The sequence below is a fragment of the Corylus avellana genome, chromosome 11, assembly GCF_965113065.1.
Source record: "Corylus avellana chromosome 11, dhCorAvel1.hap1.2, whole genome shotgun sequence".
NCBI lineage: Eukaryota > Viridiplantae > Streptophyta > Magnoliopsida > Fagales > Betulaceae > Corylus > Corylus avellana.
In genome coordinates this window covers 18459908-18474287 of record NC_142500.1, presented here as the reverse complement: position 1 = coordinate 18474287, position 14380 = coordinate 18459908, and the positions used below count along the sequence as shown (strand labels likewise).

The following is a 14380-nucleotide window of genomic DNA, read 5'->3' as shown; positions in this document are numbered from 1 at the left end:
ATTTTATACAACACTATATTCAATGTTTGGCCGTTGTTATTGAGGAGCCAACCTTTTATTATTTTGTTTTATTGTAACCCTTTTTTCATATTGATGATAAAAATTAAAAAAAAAAAAAATCCTAAACGAAAATCATGATGAGAGTCCTTTTCATATTGTAACCCTTTTTTCATGTTTTATTGTAATCCTAAAAAAAATCCTATTACCCACATCCTACATTTGTACATGATTTATTGGTCCTTATAGGTTATTGCCTAAGGAGAGTCCTTTCTTATTGCCTGGTCCAAATTCATGAAAGCAAATTGAGATGGAAATAAGATTCAGCAGCCTTGGCAGATAATCAGACAGAACTTAGGTCTACTTGCCGACTCCTCTTCTCAATTAAAGTAGCTAAAGAATGGATAATGAATAGCTACCTTTCCATTTTGTCCCATTGATAAATTTCTTTCTTGTCGTTTTTATGTTATACTATTTTTTTCCCCACAAATGCTTAAAAACAAAATGTGGTCCAAAACTTTATTGACCCTTGCAGTGATTCACCCTACTAACCAAATGAAGAAATGTGATTGCCCAGTGAATGGAAAACAGAAGGATGATGAGAGTAACAATATCATAGCCCTAAAGAGGTTGCTGCACACTGCATAACCACCCTAACGGAGCAGAGGTGGTCACGTGACCACCTTAATGGGGCAAAGGTGACTGAGCGGCTAGCCCATCTCTCCTCCTCTGAGGGTGGCTACGCAGCAACCCGTTCCCTCCTTTGGGTAGCTACATGGACGACTCCATATTTTTCAAAAAAAAAAAAAAAAAAAATTATAACTAAGAAGTTATGCTTCATATTGGAAAAAATAAGCATGTGTTTTCTTAAAATAAACACGTTTAGGTATGTTTATTTGAAAACACAAAACGCTTTTTAAAAAAATTTACAAAACAATTTTCTTCTATGAATCCCCTTCAAAAAAATTATTTTCAAATGTGAACCGTCTCAAAAACACTTACTAACTTTGTGTCACAATATATATTTTTTTTCTATAAAAATAAATTTCAAAACATTTAACAAACATAGAATTCAGTTTTATGTTATATAAATATATGAGATTAGTCTACTTATGATTCGAATTTAGTTGAGATCTTTATCTTTTGGGATCCAGAGTTATTCGTCAGCATCAATATTAAGTACTATTCTCTTCTATAATTTTTAGATTATAATTTTTTTTAAAAAAAAAAAAAAAAATCCCCCCCATGAAGATAGAAATTCCCGGTAACTTTAGTCAAAAGAGAATAAACATGTAAGAAAAAGAAGAAGAAGGGGGGGTGCACTTCTCAAGAAGTATAGAATATTGGTAGTAGAAAGAGCACCAGCCAAAATTAAGGCACGGCCCGTGACTTCCGATGAGTAGCCTATTATATATATATATATGTGTGTGTGTGTGTGTGAGATCAAAGTCATTCAGTTTGGAACAAGAGGTTTGTGTGGTCCTGTGAGAAAGACAAAGAGAGGGACAAGAGATATGTGTGGTCTTAATATCAAAAAATTCCAATACGATGGAGTTCCTTTCCGTCCTTACAATTATTTGTACACTTTTTCGGGACGAAGATTGAAGATTTTGTTTTTATTAAGTTGTAAGAATTTCTACCCAAGTTTTAACTTAAAGAGAGTTGTGAGATCTACTTGCTCCGAACAACCTACGATACAAAACTCACCCACCAGAAAGCCGATAGAAGCAAGATGTCCTAGTTCAAGAGCTGTATAACATATGGCAATTTGTATTTGTGTATTGGGTTCGGGTCATATCGAGACATAAATATAAAACTATATAAATCAACTTTAATCCGACCCATGTAATTAAACGGAATTAGACTCTTCAACCATAACTCGCTAATTTTATATTAAGTTTGTGGCGAATTTGTAGATCGTATCAAAAATTATCAATCCTAATAACAAAGAAGCTTCACGGAAAGAACTATGACATCTTGGTTCTAGGAAAATTTGGAGAGAAAAAAATGGTGTCCCTTAAAAGTTTTCAAGAGTGTGATCATGACAGCGGAAACATAATGCCAAGAACACAGATTTCTTACAAGGGACAAGAGCACCAAAACTTGGGCCATCTGATCAGAAGAGAATAAGAATATTGCAGATGGCAGAAAGAAAGCATTTGTAGCTACAAAATTCAAGTGGAAATTAGCCATTACCATCCAAGGCAGTAGCTGTTTTGTTCAATTCAAGCACAGGCAACAAGAGATCTCGTGACTCTCAGCACTCGTGCTGTCGAAATCAACGAATATGATAATCATGGGATTTCTAACTGCTGAAGGAAGCCACGGAGACAACATGAAACGAACAAATTCTTGTAGGAGAGCCCCAGCAAAAGAAAATCTATAGCACACTGAGAGAGCATTGCATGCGTACTCGTGGATGGTGTGAGCCAGGTTCGCATTGCATGCGTACTCATCTCAACCCTAACTCACTAATTTCGTGTCAGAACATTTGTAAGACTATATAGGTCAATCATAACTCAACTATAACCCACTAATTTGTTATGAGTTTGTGCTGGGTTTGCAGGCCGTGTAAAAAATTGCCAGCCAGTGAATCAATATGCATATATATATAGTTTCAATCAATACCATAATAGCATTGTGAATTTGAAATTGAAGATTTTGATATCTCCGGGTCGCAAGGCTTTTGATGATCTTGCAACAGTCATCTTCCTTTGTCTTTTGAAGTCATCTTTCTTATTTCAGTAAACCAATAAAACAGGGTCTATACAGCATAACATTAGAACCACTCACAAATTACTTTGGAAGACAATGAAAACACAGCATTAACCATAACCACTTTTCTTGTTAACAATCACGTCATCAAGACTTTCCCTCAGACAACAATAGCAAGTTACCAAGCACACCTTCAATGACTATATACATCACAAACTTTTTTAAAAGAGTGAAAAATCTACACATCAATGATATATATTCAGGTATCAACTTAAGAGGAGAGTATGCTGCCGGCCTTTTTCTGCCCTGTGAGATGGAAAACATTCTCTGATCTTCACTGCCTTGAGTTTGTGCTCACTGATGCATTCTGATTCGTGCTCAGTCCATACTGCAGGTGAAAATACAAAATGGCATGATTATCTCTAATTTTACTGGCAATCACAAGAGAGGCTCCACAAACAACAAATAATGACAAAATCGGGAATATTTAAGGAGCAGTAGTGAAGCTCAACATTGTTCTGTTCACAGGTATTAAAGTACAAACTAAATTCATTGTCGACAAGCATGTCATTGCTTAGTTGGAAAGATTGGGTCATAACAATGAATTCTTTTGAGAAATTTTTAGGTTTTGAGATATAAAGGGTTCCTCAATTCTTACCGGCTACCAAGATGGTCATACATCTTCGTGCAAAGCCAATCTCAGTCACAAATTAAACATGCTTGCACAAAATCTGTAGTGATCATTTTGAAATGGATATCTACAAGCTCGTATTGTTTCCTCAATCAGATCTAGTTACTGTAATTTATACTTCAAGGTACAATGCCCGCATGTAAAATTGTAATTATTCAAACTAGCATCTAATCCGCATGGTTACTCCATTTCATATGATATGGTTCTTCTAACATTCTTCTTCCATCAATAATTAGAACCTATACTTAATTTGTCATTAAATGGACTTCAACATTAATAAATAACCCCGAAGTTTAGACTGGTTAATATCAGAAAGATTAGTTATAAAGCTATAAATGATTAAATTATGGTTACTATTAAAAACAAGACACCTTCTCTCTTATCCGTGAGCTCCAGATGTCAGAATGAGCCCCTCTGACATCACCCTTGTTTGACCCAACTGGTTGGCTTGGTTGTGAATTTAACAGTGGCTCCCAACCTCTACCTCTACCATCATAGTCATCCTCACAGTCCAAGTCAGTTCTCCGAGTAGAAACCATGGCTCGCAGAATTATCGATAGTAGTAGAGATAATGCCTGAAATTGTTAGCAACAAAGATATATGTAAGAGGAAAAAAAAAAAGAGAGAGATCCAATTAACATATGACAGAGAAATGCACCCTTGCTTGTTGGGGTTATTTTCATGCAATGAAACCTGGTAAGCAAAAATCTCTAATGAATAGGCATCTTTATTGGAGAAATAGAAACAATGGAATATTAATGATACTGCTATAAACATGTAAGGAAGAGAGATGCAAGAAAATGCTATCAAGGGGTGTGAAGGTCTGTTGCAGCAATCCATATTTGCATTGGTAATTTAGGTTAATGTAAGGGCAGCAAAAATGTGTTTCTCTATAATAAAGTAGTCAAAACAAATAAGCATTTTCATAATCTCTTATTCTAGGCTTCCAGATACCCAATTCATTTGACATGGTAACATCCTTAACCCAACATCATTAGAACCCTATGGAATTAGCAGCTTCAAATTGAATATTAAGCACCAATATCATAAACTCTGGTTAACAAGGCACTGGATGCATCTTCTCAAACCACAGTTGGAACTTGGAACAATTGTGTTCACCTTTTTCAAATTGGCTGGAAGACTCTAAACGGGTAGAATGAACTTAGGGATGGAGTTCAAGCAATCAAAACTTAGAATCTAAGGATCTTTATGGGCTAAGGAGGATTGGAGTTCAGGAGGTGTCATCAAATGAAGAGCTGCTGTTCCCTCAAGATATTCACATTCAATGCTAACCAGAAACTAGTATACCTTGCTTTGCAGTATGGGTACAGGAAGTGAGATGATACTTTTCTAATAATGAAGGTTTATGTTGTAAGAGGACACCATTGCGTAATGACAACCAAACTAAGAGGCGGAACTCATACTATCTGTTTTTTGCTTCTAATATGATCCTCATTTGTTCATTCTTGTGTCAGTAGCTGTTGTAATCAGCTTATCAATAAAGCATTGAGGCAACAAAGAAAGTTAGTGTCCAGAAACAGTATAAAATGTTCTTTGCTCAAAGCAATATTTCAGGTATCCCCAAACAAAGGTGATATATGTTTCCATCTACTCCAGTAGTATTATCCCTTTATGTTCACATTCATGCTTCTATCTCATAACAAGAGTTGCAAGTCAAACATAGGAAAATTTGTCTCCTAAAATATAGCAATAATTTTTTGAGCTAGAGCTCATTGGTGATTTCTCAATCTGATATAAAGAAATTAAAAACAGATTGATGAATGACATCCTGAGAATAGAGTACAACATACCTGAATTACAACCGCAGCAATACCAACCCATTTACAGATATCAATATTGACTTCAATGAAAGACCGAAGGCTCTCAAGTTCACCAGTCGGATCAAATGGAAGATCCTATAGAGGTAGCGAACATAATTTATTGTTATTTAGGATAAGCACGGAGGATGAAGCCAATGCACCCACATCCTAGTGAAACACATTAAAAATAAAATAAAAAATCACCTGTTCCCAATGACGATCAATTGCAATGAATGCCACCAGAGCCGCTTCTAGTAGTACGAGTACAGTTATGAGGACAGTATACTAACATTTTCAAAAGGTTAAAGGAAAAGCCAAGAGAAATAGGATTATAAGCAAAAACCACAAATTTAAGTGCTTAAAATGCATTCAATTCAACTAGCAAAATGGATGGGACAGATACATTACGACACTATATATATATTTGTTTGATAAGTAGATACATTACGACACTATATCAAGTTCAAAGAATAAAAACAGTTTAGTTCACAACAATACAAGAGATTTATTTCTCAACCAACATAAGCTGGAAAAGAGAAAAACTATAGAGTTTCATATATGTAGGATACAAAACACAGACAGCAGCCATGAATTACTTCAGCAGCAATGCAACCTATCAAAGTAATGCAACACAAGAGGACGCCCACTCCCATGAAAGAGTAGATGAACCTGCCACCAAAAAGAAGCACCAAATTAATAGTCATAGGGGCCAAACTTCCACACAAGAACCATGGAAGCCACAAGGATACACCAAAAATCAATCAATAGCAGACCGCAACTAGTTAAATCGCAGTGGATACTTTTTTTTTTTTTTGACATGTCCACACAAGGGAAGGGGGAGGAGGGATTCCGCTTCATAAGGCATGGTTCACAGCCGATTGAACTACCCCTTGGAGACTGCAGTGGATACTAACCAGCAGCTAAATGAATAGTATAAAATTCACCAAAAGCCTAGCACAACACCACTCATACAATTCTAATTCGAAGAAAACAAAGAAGACCCAAAATATCTACAATAGCAAACATTCACAAAACATGGCAGAAGTTGAAAAAAAAAAAAAAAATCATTCGAAGCTAATAAATTAATTTCCTAATTTCAAACTTTCATTTCACCCAATAATTAATATTTGCAACAGCATTAAATTCAAAGACATCCGTACGAACTTCATTTAATACCCAAACCAATTGAAACTCAATACCAACAGAAAAGGAAAATTAATTAATTAATTAATTAATTAAACAAATTTTAAAAAATTTAGTACCAAGGAGCGGGAAGCTGGAACGAATTCAAATCAACCTCTAAGCCAAACCCGCCATCGAACCCGGAGACCATATCGGACGGGAGATCGACGGTTGGGATGTGGTTGGAAACCCTAGCTGGCTCAGAACTCAAGAAAAGGGACAGAGAAGAAGCTGGGGACGGAGCTGAAGGTGGTAGTGGTGGTGGTGGAGATATGGGAACGTGGTCGTTCCACTGGTTGAGCATCCATACTGAGTAGACTATGATCGAAACCCCAATGAAAGCTTGAAGAAAGTTGAAGAATTTGAGCACGAATGCCAAGGAAATGTGACAACAATTAGGTCGCATTTGTAAAAATTTGGGATTGAAACTTGAAACCCTAACCCTTCTTAGAATTCAGATGGGAAATTTGGCACTGAAATTCGAAACCCTAACGCTAATGAGGATCCAGAGAGTGTACAGTGTGGGTTACGTGTCTGTGTTTGAATTTTTTGCTTTTGTTGTTGTTTTTCTTTTCTTTTCTTTCTGTGCTTTTGATTTGGTATTTTTTTTGTCGATAGAATAAACTATTTTCTTGAGGAGAAATAAATTAAATTAATAAATATAAAAATTAGGGTATGAACCATAAAACTCTTTTTTAAAATAAAAAACACTTCTTAAAAACAAAATAGACAGAAATTTCCTCCAAACCGGTATGGAGGAAATATCTTCTAATCCATTTAAAATAGTTCTAAGTGTCTATAAACATTTAAAACGCACATTAAATTCTTAAGGTCATTAATAACAGTTTACTAATTTAGACTAACGTTTTAAATGTTTATAGACACTTGTCATTATTTTAAATGGGTTTGAGAATATTTCCTCCATATCAGTTTGGAGGAAATTTTTGTCCAAACAAAATTGCCATGAACTTCTAACAGCCCCACGGTGACAAGCCGAGTTTTTATGAGTATTTCATTGTAAATGTAAATTGAGAGTTCGAAACTTTATATGATAATCTCTATGTCTTAGGATTGATCTACATATGTTAAAAAAATTATTAAATTGTCTCCAAGAATTAGTTCAATCGACTAGGACTACGCTTAATGAAGTGGAGGTCACTACTTCGAATTCCCCTCCTCCCCATCTTATGCAAACATGTTAAAAAAAAAAAAAATTTATTAAATTGGTTATGCGGTTTAACTTTATAACAAATAATCTAAGTGGTTTCAAAATAAACTTATAAATCTATGTGATATGCTTGTGCAACAAAATAATATTTTTCATATATTTGGTTATTTTGTTATATAGATCATGGTGTAGAGACCACCTATTTTTTGGTTGTGGTTTTAGCAAGAGGATTTGAAAGGAAGTTGTGCAAAAATGAGAATTCTTTCCTATATTTTGCTGCTTGTGGGATGATATCTTGAGAGAATATCTTGTTGCTTAGAAGGGGTAAAAGCCTATTTTAGGAGTCATTTGGAAGGTTGCTTGGGCTTCTATTGTTTACAATTTATGGATGCATAGAAGAATATTCAAATTGGATATTCTCAATGGAATGAAAGCACCTCAAGAGTCCATTCTATTTGTTGTCAAATGTATTCTCTATTAAATTCATTTGACATTTCTTATTTTATGAGTGTCATTTAGTCTACATTTCAGTAACTAATATGATAAGTGTCATGTGAAGTGTCCCGTCAATTGTTAAAATCTGTAAGTGAATGTAAATTGCCACATATCAGTCTGTATTTTAGTAAGAGAAATGATTGGTGTCAATATTTTGCCAATCTCATCTTACAGTAATTGATGTAGTAATCGTCATGTAAATTGATACATGACATAAACAATTTACTAAAATTTTATAATATTTCATGTGTTATCTGGTCTTACACGTGAAAGAAAATATTAAAATATTAATTAAATAATTAATTTTATTATTTTTTATTAATTCAAAACACTTTTTAAAAATAACTGGTGATTTAAGAAGCAGGCAGGTTGTAGAGTTTCCTTCAAGATTTGAAGGTTTGCAAAATGATCAAAGTTAGAACTTGATACTGAAGTGAAGAACCAATGAATGGGCTGCCAGACTGCGGCCTTCAATTCCAAGATGGGCTTGGATTTAATGTGGTTTTGCAATTTGTGAGGTCTCCTGGGCTTTGACACAGGCCCTAAAAGGAGAAGAACAAATATGTCGGTCCTTTTTTTAATGGCCGAAAAGTTTTTTTTTTTCAAGACTTCTATTGGCAAAACAAAAAGAATACACTCCTCAATAAGCAACAAAAACTTAAACTAATATATATATATATATATATATATAAACAATAGTTGAGATATGAAAAAATATTCTCAGTAGAATATCTTAAGAATACTAACAAATCTCGATCAATTATCATTACAGTAATGTATTAAATTGACATCGTTCTTAGAGCACATAATTCCCAAATGCATATTTAATAAAGTATGTAACTCTCACATGTATTTCAGAAAGGATATATAGACAACAAGTTTTCTGAAGAATTTCGTCAAACCCAATTTATAAAAGTATCATATGCCCGTTAATATATAATATATAAGAATAAGAATGCATACTAAAAAACATGTAACATTTTAGTAGACAGGTACGAGGGGATCTGGCGGAACTAGAACTTTTAGATTGGGGGTGAAACTTAAAAAAAAAAAAAAAGCGAGGAAAAAATTAATTTTTAAAGGTGTATTTTATAAAACAAAATATATGTTTTTTTTTTTTTTAAAAAAAAAAATAAAATAAATATTTTTGGAGGACGGATATCTTGGGGGTGTTTTTTTTTAATGCGAGAAAAAGATGGATTTCAAGGACTCATAGACACTGAGTCATAGTCATAGGCTCATAGCCTACCCATTTATGTTATTCACATGGCGGTTAAATAAGTCGAAACAATATCTAATCTGAATGTGAGGATTTAATGCCAAGAGTGGGGATGTAGCTCAAATGGTAGAGCGCTCGCTTTGCATGCGAGAGGTACAGGGTTCGATCCCCTGCATCTCCAAACACATAATTTTTTTGACCTTTTTGTTATCTCTTCAAAGTCTCCAACGTATAGAATAATGATATGAAGATCGATGCATGCATCATGACGGGCGCCGACATGATATACATGATGGAGTTAGAATTAACGCAGAGCTCAACACTCAACAGCCTTTTGGGCTATAGAAATTATAAGGTAGAAAGAGTGTCACCATCGTCATTCACTTTCTTGATAAGAAAGAAAATGCAGATGATGAAATCATGGGACTCAGCTGAATGCTCAAATTGCCAAAACAATTTTCTGATGATCGAAAACATCATCTTGTAAATGCATGGCGGATACTTATTATTATATGCCCAACAACCCCACGTACATGGAATTAACTCCACTTGCTTTTACACAACTTCCACCTATAGTATTAAGTTTTCTTCTTAATTAACCTTTGCTCTTGTACATTTTGTTCTCATGCATGCAGGCAGAAAAGGCCCATTTATTAGCCTTCTTTCTTTAAAAAAGTAACTTTACAATATGATAACAGAAAAAAGAAAAAGAGTTGAGGGTAATTAGAATTCGCCGCATATTTGGTTCGGGTCATAGTCTTTAATCTATTTTAATTTATTAATTTTATGTTAGGGGTAACTTCACTTTAAGCCACTGAATTATCACGCGATTTGACAAGTTCCCCTCAAATTTTAAAACCTCTTTCAATTTGAATCCTTGAGCTTTCAATTGTAGTCAATTTATGCCCGCCGTCAATTTTTGCCATTAAAACCCTTGAAAAGACAAAATTACCCTTCAATTTTCTTTTTATTAAAAAAAAGTTGAAAAAAAGGTCACAAGGTGGCCTAACCATGGGTCACCTTGTGGATTTTTATTTTTTTTAATTATAATTTTTAATTTAAAATTAAGGGTAAATTTGAAATTTTATAAAAATGTCAGGAGTATAAACGTCATTGTCTCATTTTTAACGTTAAAAATCTGATAGAGAAGTTCAAATTGACTGCAATTGAAAGTTCGTGAGTTCAAATTGAGAGGTTTTGAAGTTCGGGAGCTTATCAAATTAATCGCGTAGTAATTCAGGGGATTTAAAGTAAAGTTATCCATTTGTGTTAAGTTTGTGTCGGGTGCATTGCTATGTCACCCTAGGTGTTGTTCACAACTTAAGCCCTATAAAACCTCCCTCCACTCTCCGCCATTTACAAGCAGAAGAGTGCAAAAGAGGGAAGAGAGAGAGAGAGGAATGCACACATTATTGTCCATGTCAAGTCTTAGGGTTTTTGTCACCGCCCTGGCTATTGCCCTGGTAGTGACAATGGGCAGAGTTGCACCTGATCAAGCCGAGGCACCTCGTGCTTTCTTCGTGTTTGGAGATTCCCTTGTAGATAATGGCAACAACAACTACTTATTAACCACCGCAAGAGCCAACTCTCCGCCGTACGGCATCGATTATCCGACCCACCAACCGACGGGCCGCTTCTCCAATGGCCTCAACCTCCCTGACATTATCAGTGAGTTGATCATTTTTCCTTAATTAATGCTGTGTTTCATTCAACTAATTAACATTAACATACATTATAAAACATGTCCATTTTAGGTGAGAAAATTGGGTCAGAGCCCACGTTGCCATACTTGAGCCCCGAGCTCACCGGACAAAAATTACTAGTCGGTGCCAACTTTGCTTCTGCCGGCATCGGAATCCTCAACGATACAGGAATCCAGTTTGTAAGTCCAAAACCAACTTAACTATTTTCATGGTAATTGGTCGAGGAAAAAAAGGCAGAAAAATTAAGAAAACATTTTGGTAAATATATATATATATCATTTTTCGAGTTCAACTTCTCGCCTTCTCAACTCACAATACCACCCAAATTCTTTGTTGCACGTCCTTTATCGATCTAGTTGTCTTATTTTTTGTATGAGCCAAACATCGAAAAATATTTTTATCGGAAATCATTTTTCTCACTAAAAATATTTTTACGTAGCCAGCTTCACGTGTTCCCTTCTCTTTAATTTCCTTTACCCTGAACCACATTTCAGTTGGGTGATACTTTTTCCTTTTCCACCATTTTTCCTACTTCTAGCCCTACTTTTGCATTTTGCAGATAAACATTATAAGAATCTGGAAGCAGTTGGAGTTGTTCCAAGAGTACCAGCGAAGGCTGAGAGAGCACATCGGAGAAGCTCAGGCGCAGCGGCTGGTGAACAATGCTCTTGTCCTCATAACACTCGGTGGCAACGACTTTGTTAACAACTATTTCTTGGTACCTTTCTCAGCAAGGTCTCGCCAATTCTCCATCCCCGATTACTGCCGCTACCTCATCTCCGAGTACCGGAAAATCCTAATGGTAATAATTCCTTTCAAATTTTCCATCCAACCAAACAAAAATGTTTGAGTTTTTTCTCATCAGGCAAGTACCATTTGTGATGTATATAGAGGGTTTACGAGCTGGGAGGCCGGAGAGTGATGGTGACGGGAACTGGGCCGCTAGGGTGTGCGCCGGGTGAGCTAGCCTTGAGGAGCAGGAACGGGGAGTGTGCGTCGGAGTTGCAACAGGCAGCAATCATTTTCAACCCGGAGCTCGCCCAACTCATTCAACAACTCAACATCGAGCTCCGAGCAGATGTCTTTGTTTCTGCCAATGCCTTCCAGATGAACATGGACTTCATCAACAACCCCCAAGCATTTGGTTTGTTTTGCACTATATATATATTCCTGCTCATATTGCTTGCTTATTCATACATTTACGGAAAATTTCACGTATTCCTCTCGAATTATCCTTCAATTTGTAAAGTCCTTTCAAACTTTTGTCTTTATACTGGACAAAAGGATACATTGCTTCAATCAAAAGTTTGAGAATGCTTTGCAAATTGCATGATGGTTTGAGAAGGAGTATGTCTCGTACATTTATATATATCATAGATGTAGTCGTTGGCGTGGCTCTTAAAGAGAAACATTGAGAACCGTTCGAAAAACCAGATGAATTTTTGTTCCAAATTGGATTAGAAAAATTAAATTGATATTCGTTCTTAGAGTATATGATTCTTATATATATTTGTAATTTAAACCGACATATGTGAGAATTAGATGCTTAATTAAGGATAGATATCAAATTTTAATAGACAGGATTGAAAAAATTATTTCAACCCAATTTGGAGGCTAGGGATTAAAAACCCGCCTTTGTTATTAGTAAGGGGAATATACTTTTTCTATTTTTCTTTTTCCTTAGAGAAATGATTTTTCACAAAATGATGTGAAAATTGTATGATGATGATGATGACAGGTTTTGCAACATCAAAAGTAGCATGTTGTGGGCAAGGGCCGTACAATGGGATAGGGCAATGCAAACCATTGTCAAACCTCTGCCCTAACCGGAGCATCTACGCATTTTGGGACGCTTTTCATCCATCCGAACGTGCAAACCGCCTCATCGTCGAGCAGATCATGACTGGCTCTACCAACTACATGAACCCAATGAACCTAACCACTCTTTTGGCAATGCATTCCAACCACTAATTATATTATATTATATTATATATATATATATATACTATAAATTTTTATGTTCTTGTAATAATTGGTTGTCTAGCAGATCCAATTTAAATGAATGGTTGCTAATGTATTTTGTATTTTGAGAATTGAAGTGTTTTGTGTGTTTGATTATTTGTTAATATCTTTGACTTAACACCAGAAATTAAAAAGATAAAAAAAAAAAAAAAAAAAAAAATCAAAATCGTTGGTTTTTTTTTTTTTTTTTTTTTTTTTTTTTTTTTTTTTTTTTCTCTTGTTAATTTGCTGTTGTGAATGGAAATATGTTCAATTCCTTTATTCATCAAATATAATTTAATAAAAAAAATTATAAATATACTTAGCCAAAAATAAAAGATTATGTTCTTCATAAATATTTTATGATTTGATTAGTATTTATTTATTTGTTTCCTCATTTGATTCGGACATTAATAACACTTGACCTATTAATATATATATTAGGATACCAATTAAAAAAATTCATATTTGATTTAGAATTTTCCTTATATATTACATTATATATAAGCATTATAAGGATACATTAAAATGTAATATATTTTATGCTGCCACAATTGTCGCAATTCTAGCATATATATTCGTAAACTTGATTTCACATAACAACTGAATATAATGAACATGAGGAGAGGGGATAGAGTATAATTAAGAAAGTGCTCATATAGTGGAATTAATTAAGGCTCATATATATAATTAAGAAAAGTGCTCATATTTTGGGAGCTAGAGTGGTTATATTTCATTTTTGCTGCTTGCTTGCTTATAAATGCGACTTCTACAAATGCGTTTGGGTTACAAAAGATGATGGAATTTACTTGCGAAATTTCCAAACAAATTGTGATGAGTTTATGCACAAATGGCCGGGTGCCGGGACAGTAAATGTGGAAGATCTGTCATTTCTAATGAAAGATATCCCGTTCCTCATAGTACTACGTGGATATTGTTTTCTACTCTAGGAACTGGTATAACAAAAAAAAGTTTAATGATCAAATCTAGTGGAAATGGGTTGAGCAACAACAAGACATTGTTCACCCATTGCCAATGATCTTTTGACAATGATTTAGGTAACCACATGCTTTTAGAGCTTTAGGGATAAAGAACAAGGAAGACGACAAATATTTCAAGTCTAGATCTTTTAGTTCCTCTGACCAAAAAGATGCGTCAAACTTCAATAGAAACAATACATTTTAATTAACTGTTTAATATTACCATACTAACTAGTTGAGCCGCTAATTAGGTACGGTGGCTCTTTATAAACAAGGCAATCACTCATAAGAAACAATATATATATATATATAACTTGCCTAAAAACACATGTTTTTTTTTTTTTTTTTTTTTTTGAGATCAAGAAGTGCGTTTTTTAATACTAAGAACCAAAAGGACCAAAACCATGAG

General features: G+C 34.6%; 2 protein-coding genes and 1 non-coding gene across 3 annotated transcripts; 2 read left to right on the top strand and 1 right to left on the bottom strand.

The window, feature by feature from the left end:
- Positions 1-2729: 2729 nt before the first annotated feature.
- On the bottom strand, positions 2730-6967 carry LOC132165973 (tetraspanin-18). Its single transcript, XM_059576694.2, has 6 exons — positions 6486-6967; positions 5793-5892; positions 5428-5508; positions 5215-5319; positions 3775-3978; positions 2730-3100 (listed from the first exon to the last, which is right to left on the bottom strand). Exons 1-6 carry the CDS (start codon positions 6809-6811, stop codon positions 3047-3049), a joined length of 870 nt encoding a protein of 289 aa, XP_059432677.2. The 5' UTR covers positions 6812-6967; the 3' UTR covers positions 2730-3046.
- Positions 6968-9395: 2428 nt separating this feature from the next.
- Positions 9396-9468, top strand: TRNAA-UGC (transfer RNA alanine (anticodon UGC)). Its single transcript has one exon. It is a non-coding gene; the product is annotated as a tRNA-Ala (tRNA).
- Positions 9469-10664: 1196 nt separating this feature from the next.
- Positions 10665-12983, top strand: LOC132166314 (GDSL esterase/lipase LTL1). The gene is made up of 5 exons (XM_059577113.2): positions 10665-10955; positions 11042-11169; positions 11550-11792; positions 11882-12134; positions 12729-12983. The coding sequence occupies exons 1-5, from the start codon at positions 10688-10690 to the stop codon at positions 12959-12961; spliced, it is 1125 nt and encodes a 374-aa protein (XP_059433096.2). The 5' UTR covers positions 10665-10687; the 3' UTR covers positions 12962-12983.
- Positions 12984-14380: the final 1397 nt, after the last annotated feature.